This window comes from Pipra filicauda, unplaced genomic scaffold (genome assembly GCF_003945595.2).
Source record: "Pipra filicauda isolate LSUMZ 115617 unplaced genomic scaffold, ASM394559v2 scaffold287_size946512_pilon, whole genome shotgun sequence".
Classification (NCBI taxonomy): domain Eukaryota; kingdom Metazoa; phylum Chordata; class Aves; order Passeriformes; family Pipridae; genus Pipra; species Pipra filicauda.
In genome coordinates, this window is record NW_024104406.1 from 686,139 (window position 1) to 705,286 (window position 19,148).

The following is a 19,148-nucleotide window of genomic DNA, read 5'->3' on the forward strand; positions in this document are numbered from 1 at the left end:
ACTGAACTGCAGGGCTGACATAACCAGCTCTCGGGAGGAGTCCTCACAAATTGGAGGGCAGTTTGGATCTGACGGGCTCCAGATCCCCTGTGAGCACTATGGATTCTTTGCGCCCACCAGCAGTCAGAGGAGCAGCGCCGGCCCCGAACACCAGCGGGTGTGGCAAAGACCCTGAGGACATCTGCCGCGGCAAAGTCACACGCCCGGGGATTGAGCTGCAAGGCTTCCCCAGAAGTCCAGTCCCTCCTCCAGGAAAAGGAGAGAAGCTAGAAACAGATTCTCTAGAGGAATGAGGAGAACTGTGGCCCAGTGTCTGCGCCAGCTCCTGGGGCAGAGATGGCTGGGAAGCAGAGATCAGCTTGATGTCCTGGTTGAGCCGTCCCGGCGGCACCGGCGCCGCGCCCTTGGCCTGCAGGATCTGCGGAGGGGGGCTGGCGGGCTGGGGCAGCAGCAGCGAGCCGTGAGAGCCTGTGGGCCCGGCAGGGCCACTCTGGAAAGTTCTTGTTGCCACTGGGCTCTGACTGGGAGGACTAAGGCCAGAAGGGGTGTAACAGGGAGAGGCGACACCGGACTGTTGTAGTGGAGACGCGGAGGCAAAGGGAGGCCGTTCTTGGTGGAGCTGGGCTATCGTTCCAGTTAAAGATCCTAATGCACTTGGATGTGTTTGGCACAGGCCTGAGGACGGCCCACCTGAGGCCTGTGCCAGCTGGCTTAGGCTGGAGGATGGAGAGTTGGAAGAAGGAGGGGGTTGGAAGTGATTCATTCCCCCCAAAGTCCCACTGCCCGAGAGCTGCTGTAACTGTCCCCCCTGCAGTGGTCTGGTGGTTGGCTGGAACTGGTTGAGAAGACTGGGGGGTGAGTTTGATGAGAGCTGGGTGAGGGACGTCGATGGGGAGCTGGTTGTGGCTTGCTGGAAGTGCCCAAATCCACTGCTGGAAAGGGCTGGCTGCTGCTGCTGCTGCTGCTGCTGCTGCTGCTGCTGTTGCTGCTGCTGTTGCTGCTGTTGCTGCTGCTGTTGCTGCTGCTGCTGCTGCTGCACCGGCTGAGCTGCACCTAAGGGTGATCCAGAAGGTGCGTTTTGGAACTGGCTCAGTCCCACCGAGGAGGTGCTGCTCAAACCCGGCTGGCTTGAGCCACCTGGAGGGGATCCCACCTGGAACTGGCCTAAGCCGGTGGCAGCTGAGAACCCTGCGAGCTGCTGGATGTGGAAGGAAGAGGACGAGGGGGTTTCTGCTCCGGGTGTGTGCAGCTGGGATGGAGTACTGGAGGGAGAGCCAACGGCAGAGGGGCCGGTCGATGGGATTAGGGACTGAAATCTTTTCAGCTGCCTGGGAGTCTGGTTGGATTGCTGCCCCAGGGAGCCCAGGACGGACACGGGCGGACGGAAGATGGCTGTGGGGAGCCGGGGGTGGTGGGTCAGGGCGATGGCCACGGACGTGGTGGCTGCTGCAGCCTGGAGGGGGGCCTGGATCAGCGGGGTCCAGATGACCGGGGTGGGTGTGGAGGCGGCGGCGGCGGCGGCCTGGACATTGTGAGCACAGTGAGCCATCTCCCTGTCGTGCTGCACGATTTGCTGGATGATCTCATTCTCCTGGTAGTTGAAAACACCCGAATTCAGGTCATGCTGGACTTTATGCAGCAGAATGGAATTCTTCTTGCCTGTAGAGAAAGTGAAGAGAGAAAGAGTCATTCTGGGATGTCAAAGCATGGGAGGCTTCCTCAAAGCTTCCTGCCAGACTTCCCTCGAATTGTTGGCACTGTCTCCCCTCCACTGTCCTCATGGGATCTGTGCATAGTCTCTCTGCTCCAGCAACAAGATGACAAACATCACATCTTCTGCTTTTGTGGTATGAATAACCTCAAGATCCCATCAAACTGAGCCCAACAGGACTCATATCCCTAGTTAGACAGTAAAGCCACTTTTGATAAGCGTGGCAGACTGGTAGCAAAGCTTATGGATCTGGAAGAGTCCTATCTTGCACCTCACAATCTAAGCTTCCATTAAAAAAAAGAGAATAAATCATCAAAAATGTAAGTCCAGTGAAGTCTTCAGTTACTCTCCTTCAGTTACACCCTTTTCTCATCTGTCTCATGCGACTTGTTCACTCTGGAGTCAAATATGTGGGTTTAGTTGCAAGGAAATTTCTCTGTGAACAAGGGACAGAAGGACTTGATGATCTTGGAGGTCTTTTCCAACCTTAATGATTCTGTGATTCTCTTCTATGACTTTCTGTGCTGGAAAAGCTCAGCTGGCCCAGGTATGACCCTCAGACATCCTGCAGCTCCCATCCTGCCTGGCCATGCCCTTCTATTCCCAGCTTTAGGGAAACTGCAGGCCAGAAACGTCATGTTCCAGCTGGCCCTCCCAGCCTGCAGCAAAGCATTAACTCAGTGCTTTGCCTTTGCAATGGGCTGGAAAATGTGGTGGAATGAGTTTGTCTGGCCTGGGAGTGCACCTGGCACTGAAGGGATGCACTCCTGGCCTGAAGGACAGAACCAGTCAGGCTCTGGGGAACCATTCAGGGCTATGTGGTAGGAAGAACACGCCGAGGGTTTTTCCTTTCCTTTACCTTCTAAGATCAAGCATTTATGACTTTGTAAAGGATGAGGTGTGGCCCTGGGTGCTTGCAGTGGGTTGAGCTGCACTGAAACGCTGCCAGAGTTCTGACCCTGGAGCTGAACTGAGACGTGTCTGTTGTGGGTGCTGGGATGGGATGCTTAATGCTTTTGTGTTTCACCTACTGCCTACCAAAAAAAAATGAAAAAAAAGAACGCAGAAAGGCTTTCTTTTCTCATCTCAGAGCAAGACATCAGCCTGGGAAGGACACGGTCCTGAAGGCAAACAGGGTTCTGCGCTGCTAAAGTCGTTCCAAGGGCTGGAGAGCTTGTCTGCACTGGAAGTGCGTGTGTAGGATGTTATATAATGGCTGTTTCACTGTATGCTGCACTGGAATAACACTGGATACCCCCATACAGAGAGATCCTGCTTCTACCCACAGCCAGGCACACCAGAGAGAGCATGAATGTCACCTTTAAACTGCATTTGGTAGTGAAAGGGAGGGAACGGTGCAGAGGGTCCTGCTGCACACACACACACAGAGAGTTATTTCCACCTGGGTTTTACTAGAATCACATAAAAAAGGGCTCACAAACTGCTGCTCAAACAGAAAGAGAGCATGGAGAGAAGACAACCTACCTCACTACAACTGGCAGGTAAGGGAGAGCGTGACCAGCACTGCTGAGCTAAGGAGGGGCTCAGGCTGCAGGTTTGTAATCACTCCCTTTCTGGAGCTGAAGGTACAAATCCCAGCATGTGGAATCTGTAGATCTTGCACCACTGCAAGGTCAGGATGTGGATGGGAGACATCATGCTGAGCTCAAAGCTTAAAAGGTGCCTTGCTGCATTTGCTGTCCTGATACTGGACAAATCCAGGCTGGGGAGGAACGGCCGGGGCAGGGGAAGGAGGAACAGCTCTTGAAAGGCTCAGTAGCAGCCACTGCTCTGTGTTTCCATCATTGCACCTCATTCCACTCTTCTAATTCCACGTCACCTGGCTTTGGCTCCTGATTTGCTCTGTGTGCTTGACTAGGCCTGGAATTCCCAGCGCTGCCCTGGATTCCGATGGGAAGCACGGTGATGTTATCAGAGCTCCCGGATGGGAACTGGTGTTCCCATGGCCTGAGCTCCTGACTACACACAGGGAGCTCAACAGACTCTGGTTTCCTTGGCAGGGCACTGAACAGAGAGCATGCTAATGTTTCCCAAAGGTGCCTAATATTCACCGGAAATGGTTTGATCGAAGCTCCTTAACTTTGTGTCAAATCCATAAAGTAATACCAGTAAAATACTTGGAATGATTATTTTTGTTAGTTTTTAAAACAGAGCACTTCATTTTGCCTTTGAAATTACATTACACTTCACTGTTTTCCTGAGCCCAGCTTGTATCTATTAACTGTTTCATTAGATCAAATTTTTCTCTTCTGTTTTGCCAAGAAAATATCAAATTTCTCCTCCAGAACACTGTAGAAAATTACTGAAAATGTTCTCTCAGCTATTGAAGGGGAGAGGAATTTTTCAAAATCATTTTTCCAAATTGTAATTGGTTGGCAAACTGAAAAATTAATTGGTTTCACCATTCTAATGAATTGTATCATTTACATGATGTTTCCACACGCCAATATCAGTCCTATTAGTTGCTTCTGGAGAAAATCCTCCTTCCAAGCAGCACCAGATGAGAGCAGGCACAGAGCAGAGTCCTGGTGGGACAAATACATTTCCCTGGCAGGTCTGACTAAGGAGCTGCATGAGACATAACCCAGCAGTGGAACAAGGGAGTGGGAGTAACTTTGCCTGGGCCAGTGGTTCTGAGATTGGTTCTGAGATTATTCCTCCTCCTAATTTTATCTATGAAGCTGCTTCAGTCACAAATTCACTTCCCTGCTCTGGATTTGTTGTCCCAGCCCCTGCCCAGAGGGAGAGCAGAGAGCAGCACTGAGAGGGCTGACAGCTGATGAGTTTGCTCTGTGTAACCCTCGCTGAAATGAGGTTCTGCAGCTCCCAGCTCTGCTCAGCCACCCGCAGGGAGCCCTGTGTTCTTGCTAAGCCAGGGAGAAGCTTCATCAGGAGAGAGGAAAAGGGACTCTGTTCCCTTTCAATCTAATCAGGGAGGCTCTGTGTGACAGTTTGTCCTTCTGTGTTGTTTATCCCGCAGAAATTACAGTGCTGAGCAGAGTTTAAGGTACAGAGAGAAACAATCCACCCAAATCTCACCCCAAAAGCACTACACAAACCCACCGGGATGGCCCAGAGCTGGCAGAGGAACCACCTGCAACCACCCCATGCACCACCTCCCCTCCCTTGCTTTAGAACTCCCTCTGGGGTCTAAAAACTCCCTGTTTTCCTCACTGCAACAATAAGCTAAATATAGGGGGAAAGGAAGATATTTAGAGCCTTGAGGATGTTCACAGCAAAGCTACTGGTGCTTTGAAGTGGAGTGAGGTATGTAAAATTATGGAAACGAAGCAAACAGATGTTGCTCCCTTAATTAAGAACTGCAAAGTCAGATTTTCCTCAACTGTAGATAGCACACAAAAGAACAGGGAGAAAGGCTCATGTGATTTCATAAAAGAGCCAGCACTCAACAATAATTCTTCTATCAAATAATCAAAATTAGCTTTCTGTTGTTAAAATTCTGCACAGACACAGGGGAAATTAGCTGTGACTTTTTGTTCAGTTTTCTTTTCAGCTCTCTCTAAGCCCACTGGCTGCAGTTTAAGAATTCAGGTCACTAAATTGCTTTCTGAATTTGCATGTATTTGAAATAATCTCACTTTATTAGGCTGCCTTATGCCCTGGCCTGCTGTCAGAGTGGCTGCCCCCACCACACGGTTACTTTTTTCAGGTCTTCACTCATTATTCATAGGCCTCGTCCTAAATGGGCCCTCGGTTGCAGCACATCCCAGCTTTGCAGGGGGTCTCTGCCCTCCCTTCCTTGGGTCACTGGTGTCCTGTGGGAATTCAGCCTGCTGCCACCATCCCCAGAGGGGCATCACAGAAAACCCTGGACGCACTCAGTGACGGGCACTTTGCCACGGCTGCTCCCCTGCCCCAGGGAGACTCCTCTGCACTGGGACTGTCCTGGCTGGGAGGTCTCACTGCTCCAGCTCCTGCTGCTGCCTTAGAGTCCATGTAAACAGGGAAATCAGCTGGAACAGGGAACTTAGAATAATTCTTAACTCCCAGTCCTTCCCCATCCCAGCCTGACCTCTCAAGGTAAGTTAATCCTCACTGAACTGCACTTACTGTTGTGGGAAGGTTTCTGCCTGGAATCGAAGGAACTCCTGGAAAAGAGCTCAGCAAAGCCAGCTGGATCAACTCTAGGAGCATACTCAGAGGAGTTCAGAACACGTAAACCTGCTCTGGAAACTGCTCCAGATTAACTTCCCCGAGAGCCATGTAAATCCATGGCACATGGGGTGTGTGAGCTCTTCCACATCCAAGGCAGCAGCCTCTGCATCCCACACCTCTGCTTCCCTCTTGCTAAAGCTGCATCCTCCAAACTTGGATGGTACATTTCAAATGGACAATTCCCTATCTTCCCAAGTGGAAGTCTTCCCTCCCAGTACAGCTCAGGCCTGCCACTGATTGCTTCTCCTCTTCCATAAACCAAACAGGTATCTGTCAAAATATGTGGTATTTCTTTTAACAGACAGAATGCAGCCAAAACTGCTGCAGGTCAGATGACACACAGTGAATAATATTATCTGGTGAATCTCATCACAGTTAAAAAGAATTCAAAATAAACAGAGCTCTTCCCTCCCACTCTTCACATTTATGCCCATCATACTGAGCTTTGCAGAGAAATAAACTGAACATGCAGAGTTGGGTAGAATGTGAATATCCATGAGGGGAGAAGAGCTGTGTCATTCTGGAGGGGCTGTGGTGCCTGTGGTGCCTGAGGCAGTGTCCTGGCTGTTACTTATCACTGGAGACTGAAGCCAAAGAGTTCTCCTCAAGTGGCACAAATGCCAAAGCTCCTGCACTCAATCTCAGTGCCCTGCTGGAGCTGACAGCTGTGACAGGGACACACTCTGGAAGACCCTGGACACTCTGGCACTGCTTTTCTGTCAGTTAGGTGCTTTGCAGTGTGGGTGGTTGCAGAGAGCTGCTGGAGTGCCTTCCAGGCAGGAAACGTCCCCTGAGACTAGAGGTGTCATTGGTAAGCAGGTCCTACTCCATGTAATTAAAAAGAGGCTTGAAAATTATTTACAAAGGTGTTGGAATGGTAAAATGTTATCTGAGCAGATGTTTTATTTCAATGCAGGTAGCAAAGATCAAAGTTATTGATGAAGTCAAAGACAGGTCTCCTGAGATCTCATCACCACCCCCAACTGTTCCTTCTCTTGGGGTGTCTTGGGCTTTGTTTTCCTTCTGGAGCTGCATGAGAAATGGCACTTCATATTCAGGTGAACAGGGGTGCCAGTTCACCTTAATTAAGCTGAAGTAATTTACATTCCCTCGTGGCTGGTGAGTTACTGATACCTTTCCTGAGGCTAAACAGAAAATACTCTGAGTCTGGGCCTTCGCTTCCAAAGAAAAAGAAATTCAACTGTTTAGTTCCTGCTTAAGTCGAAGCTCACACATTCTCCCACTGCATACATGGGCCACGGGAACTTTTATCCTTGCATCACCTGTGCCTGTATCAGCAGCCTCAAAAAAGAACTGTGTATGTATATATACACACACACATACACACACACACATATATATGTATATAAATAATCATGCTCCTCTCACATGTGCAGCTCTTTGGGGGTTACTCACCTGTGTGCAGTAAACAGATCTGGCACTTCAGTGTGGATACAGTGTAAAACTGATGCTGAGCACACCCTGTTTTATCCATCCACATTTCAGCCCCTTTCATTCCTTCACGATCTCGCCCGGCCCCTGCCCCAGGGGAGCAGCTGTGAAACACTCCCAGCTCCACCTTTTAGCATTATTTTCCCTGCAGAAGTGATGAGGAACTGAGGCACGGAGCAAAGGCAGGACAAGGACAAACAGGGAATCTGTGGCAGAGCTTGGCAGCGATCCCAGCTCCTCTCATCCCCAGCTCACCTCCCCTCACACAGGCCAGCCCAGTTTTGAGCAGCAGATCCCAGAGGATTAGTCAGGATTGGACAAGCAGGGCTGCAAACCCAACAGGATTGCAACTGCAGAAGTGGGATCATGAGCTGGCAGTCAAAAAGTTTGGGAACAGCTATTTTTGTGGTTTGTTTATGTGACAAAGCTTTTAAAATTTCTACCACTGTAGTATCTTGAACAGAACACTCTCATACTGCAATAATACCATAAATTATATTTAGAGACTGGAATTGTGTTGTCTTGGCTTTCCTTTGTTTTTTTAGCATCTGCAATGCCTGGAGGAAACACGAGACATCTTTAATCCTTAGTTAAATGGCATCCTTGTATCAAAACATATGCAAGTGGCATTCAAAATATATGCATTCCAAACTATATGGCAAAAAATTCCTGATGAAAATGAAAAAAACACCTTCCTCTGGCTTGAGGGATGCTTTCAGCTCTCACCAGTGACCTTGACAGGGATGGTGAGAACCTAATGACAGGCATTTATGGTACTTATTACAGCACATTGAACAGTGGAAAATAATTGTCCCCCAATATCTTGTGAACGCATCAGTGAACTTTGATTTGACAGTACTCACGGCCCGTGTTGGATTTACTTTCAATGAACATTTAAGTGGTTGTGTTTTACAAGTGCAAATACTTGTGAAAATCTAATTTTAAGCTTCAATGGTCACTGAAAGCCAGTTTCAAAGGCAGTCAGGAACAGACTGATGCGACTTACGTAACAGAGGCATCACAAACTGGGACGATTCACAAACACTGTCAGACAAAGACTTACTCACTGGAGAAATCACAGAATCATTTCAACACACAAATGCTACAGAGAATTTTACAGCTTGGTCAAGAAGAAGAAAGGGAGGCTGATTTAATCAGTGATAAAATGATTATTAACGAGTGATCAGCCTAATTTCTCTGAGTGTAAATCTTCCGACCCTGAGCCTGTGGAGTGTTAAGTGTGATATTGTGCAGGTTGAGGAGTTTGTAGAGTCTGAAGTTACTGAGACTTAAGCACGGCCACAGATCTTTGCAGAATCCCAGCCTTAGCCAACTCCTGCAGACTAATCCCTCCCAGTCTTTGAAGAGCTCTGCAAGTACAAACACCTGGGGAGCTCCTTCCCCAGCCATGCAAGGCACAGGCAGGATGCCGGTATCAATTCCCATGACTAGCAGAGGTTAGAGGGCACACCAACACAGAGGGGCTGCAGGAAGCTGTGGGGGCACAGATCAGGGGGCACTGGCCCCTCTCCTCCCCTCTGCCCACCCACAGGCTTCCAAACTGCTTTTGCCCTGCTGAGGGAATGCCTCATCCCACCTCCAGTCAACCAGCCCTACTCCTGGTGCTGCAAGGGATGAGGCCTCACCTGCTCGTCCTGCTACCTCGACAAGCTTAGACCATGCTTTCCACACCCTCCAACAGCAGGTAATCCCACAAACATTGGGGTGAGATCTTCCTCCCTGCTTTCTCGATTCCTCACTGCACAGGGGGAATATTGGATGGATCTTATCCTGGTACCAGAACAGTGACAGAGCCCTCTGAGCCACTTCATGTGCTCACTGGGGCTTGGGCCTCCCAAGGACACGCTGTCACCCGGGCAGAAGGGAGTCAGTGGATTGCACCACTGACTTGGAAAGAGGCTCCCATTTGCTTCCATCTTGTGTACAGCTCCTGAGCAGAATGTGGCAGGAACCAAAAATATGGTCCCACTTCTGTTCATATCTGGCTTTCAAAAACTGCTGTTCCTCGACTTTAGCCCTCCAGAATGATTCCTCCGCTTTCAGTGAGTCTCAGCAGATGCAGGAACTTTGGATTCCTTCAAAGGTCCATGCTGTTACTCAGCTACTGCACTGCTCTGTCTGCATGGTGCACGTTCCAGGGGAAGTGAAGAAATGCCTTATTTATAAAGACAGGGATTTCCATGGGATCTGCCAGTTTCAGTAGGGTGCACAGAACTCCCTTAGGCTCCTTGGGGCAATTCCAGCTAAAGAGTGCTGGGCACCACGGGGTTGGAAAGGGTTATGGAGATGCTATTTTGCAATAGTTGAGGTGTAAGGTTGAGAGAACAGAAAACAACCGAGTTTGATTGCCAGGGAAACAAGGATAGCAGTAGGATTTTCAATGGCATAGGGACTGATGTTGTTTCAGGTCAGCAGAATAGCAAAAGGAAGGGGGGCGATGTCAGGGCTCTGCACCAAAGGGCCTGTTATTCCAGTTGCTCTGTGTCACCTTCTGACCTTATGTTGACATTTTGCAGCTGCCTGTGGAACGGAATTTCTCCTTGGGGAAGAAGCATGTGAGGTTCTTCAAGCTGTTTCAGAATTGTCCATGAATTTCATGGAAGTTATGTGTGCAGCAGGCACAGAGCAAAAGGCAAGAAGCACAGGATGCCCTGGCCACCTGTATCTACAGTCCCAGAGAGCATCAGGCTGGGAAGCTGAGCAGCACTGACCACCCAGACCTGGAGAACCTGAGATAAAGCCGAGCTGGCCCATCCCTGGATGTGCCTGACATTACATTTTCTCCGTGCTTCTACTGTCTAATTTAAATAACCCAAGTAATGGGCTTATTGCCACTTACACCAGGGCCTCATTAGCGGGGGCTTTGCCAAATTACATATTTAGCTCAGAACCTTTTCCTCAGGGGTCACACTTTCTGATTTGCAGCAGGTAATGAGATGCACTGAATAAAATGTTCCTGGCAGGAAAAGCCCCAGAGGCACTGCACCCCTTGCTGGGATGCCAGGTTATTCCCTACCCCCCTCACCCCATTATCCTCCTCACCTTCTGCATTGTACTCAGACCTCCACTGACCTTTTCCATTCAGAAAGCAGAGAGATGGATAATAAGAGATGCATAACAGGCTAAAGAAGTTAGACTGGGAGTCCAAAATACTCAGTCCCCAGCTCTGCAGCCCTCTTGCATGACCTTGCATAAGTCACTTAATCTCTCTGTGTTAAATGCATCTGGTTGTGACCAAGGAATTTTATCCTGGTCTCCTGTAGTTACACAGGATCTTTTCAGCACAGGTTATGTCTCCCACAGGACAGAGAGCATCCTGGGATGGCATCCTGGGATGGGTCACTATGAGCTGTAACAACCACAGAACCACAGAGTGGTCTGGGTTTAGGAAGGACCTTAAAGCTCATCCAGTCCCACCCCTGCCGTCGGCAGGGAGACCTTCCACTATCCCAGGTTGCTCCAAGCCCCGTCCAACGTGGCCTTGGACACTTTCAGGGCTGGGGCAGCCACAGCTTCTCTGGGCAACCTGTGCCACGGCCTCTTCACCCTCACAGGGAAGAATTTCTTCCTAATATCTAATCTAAACTTACCCTCGGTAGGTTTAGATTATGGGGCTCCTTGAGGGAGTTGAAGTCAGACAGGGAGAGACAGGCTGGGATCTCCTGCAGTTCACAACTCAGCAAAGGAACTAAGGACCGAGCCTGGAGGTGGGTTGCCAAGGCAGCAGGTACAGAAGGAGACACTCACACCTGTACTTACCAATTCTGTCCAGCCTGTCCAGAGCCACGGTTTCAAAAGCCCTGCGCATCATGGGGTACTCCTCCAGCACCTCGTTGAAGTTGTCCACGGACAGGGAGTACAGGCGGCAGTAGGTGTCGGCTCGCACGCTGGCCGTGCGCCGGCCCCGCGTCAGCAGGCAGATCTCTGCAAGGACACAGCAGGCTGGCACAGGGGACAGGGGACAGGCACACCCCCTGCACTGACCCTCACGCCCAGCCTCCTCTCCAGCTGGGCTCCACCTGCTCCCCCACCGAAAACACGGCCAGTGCTAATCCCCTGCCTGTGCACCAACATTTAAAAATACCAGGGGCTCCGTTGTGGCAGCTGCCACACACAGCTGCACCTCGGGGATTCTGCTGATCTAATTAGCTGGGCAAGTTTTGTTATGGTGGATTATCAAAGATACCATTTGTGCATTCCTACTGGAGGAGCTGTCTTTCTCCAGCTCCTTGGGGGCACTGGGAGCACAAGGTCAAGCCGTGTCTCATTGAAGCTGATTCTCTCTAAATTTGTAGTAAAGGCTCTGTGCTGACATGTGCTTTTGGTGCCTGGGTGTAATTTTCATCCCCACACCTGGAACATTTGTCTTTTCACAGTTTTCAAAGATTTTTGGGGATATACCACATGCTTACAGACTGTCAGGGAGAGCCACATTAATGGCGCCTCAATATTGAGGTGCAAATACTGTATTTACACTGCAGTCATCCCCTCCTCCTCGGATGCTCAGCTCTTACAGAACAGAAAGCCCTTGATTCAACTACAGCTCCTGGAACACTCAACAGAGAGCTCCCAAATCCTGCTTTTCCACTGCTTACACAGAGTATGGGCAGCTAAGACAGGCACTTCAAGACAGCTGGTGTGACCTAAAGCCCGACAGTGCTCTGCTTTCTGCGTTATGTTGGGTGTCAATCCACCAGCACCATTCCTTGGATTCATGGTAAGTGTACCCCAAAGAGTTGTGTGTATGGTATCTACAACACAGGGAATGTCATGGGCAATTTCAATCCAATCTGTCAGGGTATCTCTGTAACTCCAAATCCCAGCTTGCAAACATGCAAAATCCTTGTACTCCAGGGAGGTGCAGAGAGGTTGTTCCCTGGGAACTAAGAGTAATAGGAGTGTGGGCAATGCATGACAGGGACTTTTTAGAGAAAAGGCCTCAAAGAAGGGAAGGAAAGGCAGGTTTCATCCTCCTCCTCTCAGCAGATCATTAATGGTGGTGCATTCAGTGCTTGTACCACAACATTCATCTACCAGAGGCCTACCTGTCTCAAGCTGTATGAGCTCTCTACGGGGCTCTGACAGGAGAGGGGATCTTTGTGTTACCCATAAGAGCAATATCCTAAATCTTTTCTGACCTCATGCTAGTCCCAGAACTCTGCTGCTGACACATTTTGCCTGCCTGCTGACCTTCCTGACATTTTGCTGGGGAGATGACGGACTGTGTTTTTTCCTCCATGTCTATCCAGCACTTTGTGTGGTAGATGCCAGACAGCAGGACTAGGCAATACTACAAATGTGCCTGGAGATTTGGGAATGGGCCATTTTTTACCTTTAGGTTCTCAGCTTCACTGATCTGTCAGTATTTGGGACCTGTAAGAACAAACCTCCCTTCTCTGTTTTGTTATTTATTATCTGGACTCCTGCAGTGCCCACGAGCCCCAGTCACCTCCCACTGCACCATCTCCTCTCTGGGAAGCTGCAGGGCAGGTGAGATGAACAGACATGGAGGAGGGAGGTGCCTGGGGTGTCAGTCCCATGTGGTGCCATCCCTGTGTGACCAGGACAATTTAGGGAATGTATGAGCATAGCAATGGGTGCCGCACCTCCGAAGTAGGATCCGTCGGCCAGCTTGGTCTCCTTGTTGCCCTTGGTGAGGACGCTGACCACGCCGTGCTGGATGAAGTACATCTTCTTGCCGATGGTGCCCTCCCGGATGATGTAGTCGCCCGGCTGGAACACCTCGAACCGCAGCTTGGTCAGCATGGACGTCACAAAGTTGGGGTCTGCGTTGGCAAACAGGGGCATGGAGGCCACCAGCTTCCGGCAGTTGAAGTTGATGATTTCCTGGCCACGGTGTGATGCAAACGAGAGAGAGATGGAGGGAGAGGGAGAGGGAGGGGGGAGAAGAGGTGGGACAGGGAACAGAAAGGACACACATATGTTTAGTCAACATCTAATGACCTATGGACATCCCCTACTTGACCTGTGAATTACAAAGTGGGAAGAAAAATGCTGTTCCCTTGGTGTGGCTCCCCCAGTGCAGGCTGGAACGGGCTCTGGATGCTGGTGAGCTGGAGCTGACAGCCTGACACTGTGCTCCACTGCCTTGATTCCTGTGCTTCCTCTCTGAGCAGGGACAGCACTCCCAACCTCCCAAACACACACAGTGTTCTTCTTTCTGCAGGAAACCTTGGACTGCGAGAGCTGCAGAGCACTGGTGAAATGCTCTTTGAAACAGCCCAGGGCTCCTCTCTGGGAAGATGTCATAACTCACCTTGGCAGCCCCACGTTCTCTGCTGCCCTTGCTTGTCAGTGAGATATTAAACTGCACAAATGTGCTGAGGCATTGGGAGAAAGAATTATCCTGTGCAGACTGGGACAGTGTCAGGAGAGGGGAGGGAGAGGAGCCACCAGTCACTGGGGCACGGGCTGGATCATCAGCCTTGGCTGAAGAAAACCCAGCTCAGCTGTTCAGCTGTCACACAGCAGACGGGCTGTGTCTCTCCTGTGGCTCAGTGTCACTCGGGGGGTGTGACAGCACAGGAGCTGCTCTGTGTGTGTCAGCTCAGACCCAGAGAGTGGCAGAAAGTGATACTGAGTAAATCACCTCAGCACAGCACTCCCCAGCCACACAGGGAAGGAGCATATGGATGACTGGAGCAGGAAGAGATCTGGGGAAGCATCTGTCATCTCCTCACTGGGAGTTTTAGAGGGTTGCCCTTTGAGACTTTGGCAAAACTACTTTTAAAACATGGCTGGCATTTTCTCAGCTCTTCTCTCTCCCATGGAGGTACATTACAGGGAGAGGAATACAGCAGAAAGACCCCTCCTCGAACTTGTGGGTGACATATTGCTGACATTCCAGGGAGAACCTGCATTGCCAGGCTTCAACTGGGGAGGGGGGCTTCTGTAAAGACTTCTTTGATTTGTGGGCCCTGCTAGGAGGCCCCTCCTTCCTTTGCCTCTGCCTGCTGTCCCAGCTGGTGGATGGGGCACAGACGAGACCAGCACACCACGCAGAGTTTTAGATAAACACACGAAGTGGGAGCTTGCTGAGACACTGCACCAGGAGCTGCACAGCTGCCCAGGGTGACAGGAAATGCAGTGCCCACTCCCTGCCCTCCTCACCTCTCGCAGGGGCTCGCTCAGCTCCCCCAGGATGCTCTCCTCATCAAACATCTTCCCCTGGTACCGGTGCTCGTAGTAGTCGTGGATGCGCTGCCGCATGTCTGCCGGGAGCTTGTGGAAGGACATGTACTGCTCCACCTGTTTGTACTGTGCAGGGAGACAGCAAGGGCAGGCATTACCAGGACATGCAACAGATGGGCCCTGCTCATGGACCACCCCCACACCTGCTCCCTTCACACCAAGCCAGGCCCAAGAAGGTAAATCTGATGGAGGAGAGAGCAACTGTCCGACTCCAAGGGGAGTTTGCAGGCTTGGCTGTCATATTCCCCAAAATGACTGCCCCACGATTTAACTCTTAAACTTATCCTCAGCCAGTTACCCTGTGGAGACAGCTCCTCACTCCCTGGGTGTGCAGCAGCCCACGTGTCTGTCCTCCCCTGGGAGCAGAGCTGAGTAGGGAGTGCTCAGCTGGGAATCTCCTCTGAGGAAACAGTGCAAAGACTGTCCAAACTGTGCAGGATGAGAGCAAGGAAAGCACAACGTGCCCCCAGAGCAGGTTTCCCATGGCACACGGCAGAGTGGTGGCCAGGGTATGAGCTGGCAGGGACGTGCAGCACCTCAGGGCATCACTGAGGACAGGACTCACTGTACCAGGGGCCACAGGAAGCAGAGAACACCTGCCCTTGGGTGTGCAGTCACAAACTGAAAGACACACAGAGGACCCAAACCTGAGTTATTTGTCTGAAGCTGCAGTACCTGTGGCCTGCTGTTCCCCCCTCTGTCTGCCCTGCCATGATGGCACCTTTGCTTTCCCACCTAGGGCTGCACAGGTCCTGATTTTCCTCCCCTTTCCTGGCTCCTGTTGCCCCATGCACTCACTCTGTCTAACCCATCCACATTTCTTCCTAATGGTTCGTGTTTCCATTGTGTTAGAGTGGAATACAAGGACATGCTCTGAATGATGCCAGAGCAGGTTTGGGGGATAAACAGTGTTTTCTAAGAATAAATGACACTTCCTCAAGGGCACAGGGCTGTAAGTGGGTCCTCTTGCCCTGAAGGTGCTGCAGGGACAAGGTGTGTGCACTGCAATGGCCACGCTCCCTCTCACTGGTAGGAGTTCAGAACATGATCCTGAGTGTGTACCTGACAAAAGGACCATGTTGCTCCTTTCCTATCCCTCTTTCCCCTCTTCTCCCTGATAAGTCCATCCCTGAATGTCCCTTTGGTGCAGCTTGAGCTGAAGAGCCTATTTACTGAAGTTGTGCTCGTTACAGCCGCTCCTGCACACCCCAGTTCTCTGCTCTGGTACAGCCTGTGCTGGCCCTGCCTCACATGCCAGCTCCACCTGCAACAGGGAGGGGAGGAATTGCTCTGAGAAGCCAAGGTGGCAGAGGGGACACTGGGGCTTTCCTGGCATTTCCAAAGCAGAGGAGCTGACTGTAAATATTCATGATCACTCCAGCCTGATCAAAGTCAAGCGAGTCACCCCGGGCAGAGCACTGGCAATGAACCCTGCACTTAATTATTGGGATTTTGGAGTTCTGCAGGGACTGGCAGGATGCTGTGTCAGGACAGGATATGCTGGGTGCCTCCCATCACCTGGTGCCAGCCCCCTGCCCCTACTCCTCTTCTCTCCACCGTGAGCCCTTGCTATCCATCTTCAACTGGCCTTTGCTTCTTGGGAAAAACACCCCCATAGTTCTCAAATTCACAAGCACAGCTTGGATGGGGTGACTGGGACTCTGCTTATTCACTACTGTACGTGGATTTATTGCTTTGTAACACAGAGCAATAAATTACTGCTCTGCAATGTCCCTGGGGCTTGTCAGATTCTCCTGCCACCGCTGTCCCCAGATAAGGCTCAGAGGGAAAACAGGACGAATTTACTTCACCAGAAATAAAGGTGCTGCTTCTGATTAGAAATTAAAATCATGGTTATAAAAGAAAGCTGTAAAATAAGAAACCATCATTCTCTGTCATCGTTAATGCGAGGAAGGTATCTTGTCTCTCCTGCCTTTGCTATTGCTCCCTCCTCTCACCCAGCCAGCTGGAGGGGCTGGGAGCCCTTAACTCCTGTGGGCAGAGATGGAGTCGGCAGAGATGCTCAGAAATGAAAGCATCAGTCCCTCTTTCTACGTTTGATAAACTGAAGGTTCATGTGGGGTTTTCCCCTTTCCTTGGAGCTGCTCAGCCAGGCTGAAGGCCCCACTCCTGCAGGGTCAAGCATTCGGTACTGTGCACATCTGGCACCCTCTGAAGCCACTTCTTGCCCCTTTCTGTGCCTTTCAGACGTGGCCAGGCCTCCCCTGTCAGCCCCTTTCACCTCCTTCCTCCCTCGTGCTTGTCTGCTCAGTCTCCCACTTGTCTCCATGTCCTCAGCCTGACCTGTGCTCAGAGATTAGTGGCCTCTCTGAGTTCAACTAAAAAGACTCATTTAAGAATTATTTAAATCTCTCTGAAGACAATCAAGTCCATTTAAATCCCAGCTCATTTTCTTAAGTCTGTTTTTCCTCAAATAAGCCCTTGAAGGAGGTATTAATATATCAAAAGGAAACCATTTAGCTCAGTATTTTTGCTTCTATAACTGGCCACTTTTCCCTCGTGTCCTCACCACTCCCCTCCCCTTCTACCAAAGCTCAGATCACTCACAGTCCAAAGGGAACTAAATATTTTTAACTCCTTCCATGCCCTCAGTGCTCCTCTCTCAGGCAGGAATAAACCACTGGCTGAAGAGGCTCAACTCTTTCCTTGTCCTAGTTCTGAATCAGACACATGGTGTGACTCTTGGGGTGTCCTGTGCAGGGCCAGGAGCTGGATGATCCTTGTGGGTTCCTTCCAACTCAGGAGATTCCAGGTTCTATGATACTGTTTGCATCCTTCTAGAAATAGGCTGAAATCACCTGGGACCAGGTTTCATTTCAATCTCAGTCTCCACATCCAAACTCCATGGAAGTAAGTCAACAGGAGATGCACTTGTGTAAGGAAAAGGAGGCTCCAGCAGAGCACATTCAATTCAGGGAAAGATTACAATGCTCTGACAGCATTTCCCATCCTGGTAGGACATACCCTGGGAGAGTGGATTAAGAACCATAGGCAGCCCCTCTGACCAATGCTGGGACTCTCCCAAGTGGAATTTAGTGCTTCATGGGGGAAAGATTGAGTCATGAGATCCACCACACGAGGGTCTGGATGGGACACAGCTGCATCTCCGTTTTATTTTCTCTGATCTCTGATTAGGAGTAAAACAGTGCAGCTCCCCAGCACTCAGTAATCATCAAACCCACACAAATGCTGAGTTCTGGGTTTTTTTGTCTTTCAAACCATTCATATTCCCATGCTCAGGATTTATTCCACATCTTACTCAAAATGATCAGGACACATATTCTGGAGTTGCAGGAGGACTCCAGGAGCGAGTGGTTTAAGGGAGGGAAAGTGAAATTCTCTAACATAATAAAATCACTCTGACACTTCTGATGTGATCTTTGGTGGGTTTATAATTTTTTGCTCACTTTTATAATTTTTCTCTTCCTTCTTCCTGAAATTTTGCTGAGATCTGTAACTGGTGCAGTCTCCCACAGTTTATCCAGAGCCTGTGGGAAGACAGCTGGAGTGGCTGCATGGGGGGAGTTGGGGGAGATCAGAGTGTGGCACAGGCAAATTACAGCAGGTTGTTTAGGAGCCAGTGGTTATTTCAACACCACTTCGACCAGAACAGCTCAGACCACATTGAGCACAGCACCAAACATTATCAGTACTACTTCTGCTTTTTGATTAATGAGCTAAATTTAAAAACCAAGTCTCTCTACTCTTCAGCTTTGGAAGCAGTTTGCATTCTGCAAGAGCTTTATGTCCCGACCTCCTCCAAAGCCTGGGTTAACCTCTGTACCACGGCACTCAATAGTTTTGCCACCAGCAGATGACTTTTCAGTGTTACATGTCACCTGCTGAAAAGCCTGGGACACTCTCACCCTTCCTACCTGGTACCTTCAGAAATCACCTCACCCACAGTTGGGCTCCTTATCCCTCACTGTCATACAAAGCCCATGGACACCAGCAGAAAGTTCCCAGAGCTTTTTCTCCACTTTCTATCCAACATTCATTCCTGAGGGTGGCTGTAACCACCAGCTGCTGCAGCTGCCTCCCCTTGCTGTTCACCAGCACCTGTTCAGGCAAGGATTGTCTGAACAGATAATCCCATTTCTGGGCTGGGAGGTGGCAACAGGGTCACCAGTGAGCCTGATGAAACTCTTTTTTACCTCATCCATCTTTGCTGCAAGCAATGTAAGTGTCTGCTCCCTTCGGGGTTCTGAGGAGAGCAGATCCAAGAGCTCCGGGACAAATCTCTTTGCATTAAATGTTGTGGGCAATGCCCCGTTTGTCTGCTCTTACAGGTGCTCAGACAGAAGGTCTAATCCTGTTCATCCCAGGAAGGTGGTGCAGTGGTGACTGTATTATGTACAAACCTGCACCTCCCAGCTATGGAAACAGTCTGTTTTCCCTGGATAGCTCCAGCCTGGGAACAGCCCCTGAGGAGAAGGCCTCGCTGGGTTTGAGAGGTCACATACCAACATAAGTCCAGCACAGGGCACTTTTGGACCTGGCCAGCCAATCTCCTGAAACTCAGATCACAGGATAT

The 19,148-nt window shown here is 50.2% G+C and overlaps 1 protein-coding gene across 2 annotated transcripts in view; it reads right to left on the bottom strand.

Annotated features, from left to right (window-relative positions):
- Positions 1–4: 4 nt before the first annotated feature.
- Positions 5–19,148, bottom strand: part of HCN4 (hyperpolarization activated cyclic nucleotide gated potassium channel 4) — a 135,127-nt gene continuing 115,983 nt past the window's right edge. For both annotated transcript variants that reach the window (XM_027723669.2, XM_027723659.2), the window contains 4 exons: positions 14,513–14,659; positions 12,988–13,228; positions 11,141–11,305; positions 5–1,659 (listed from right to left, as the gene is read on the bottom strand). In XM_027723669.2, the coding sequence (XP_027579470.2) occupies positions 44–1,659; positions 11,141–11,305; positions 12,988–13,228; positions 14,513–14,659 (2,169 nt within the window). In that variant the 3' untranslated portion in view covers positions 5–43. The remainder of the gene's footprint in view (positions 1,660–11,140; positions 11,306–12,987; positions 13,229–14,512; positions 14,660–19,148) is intronic.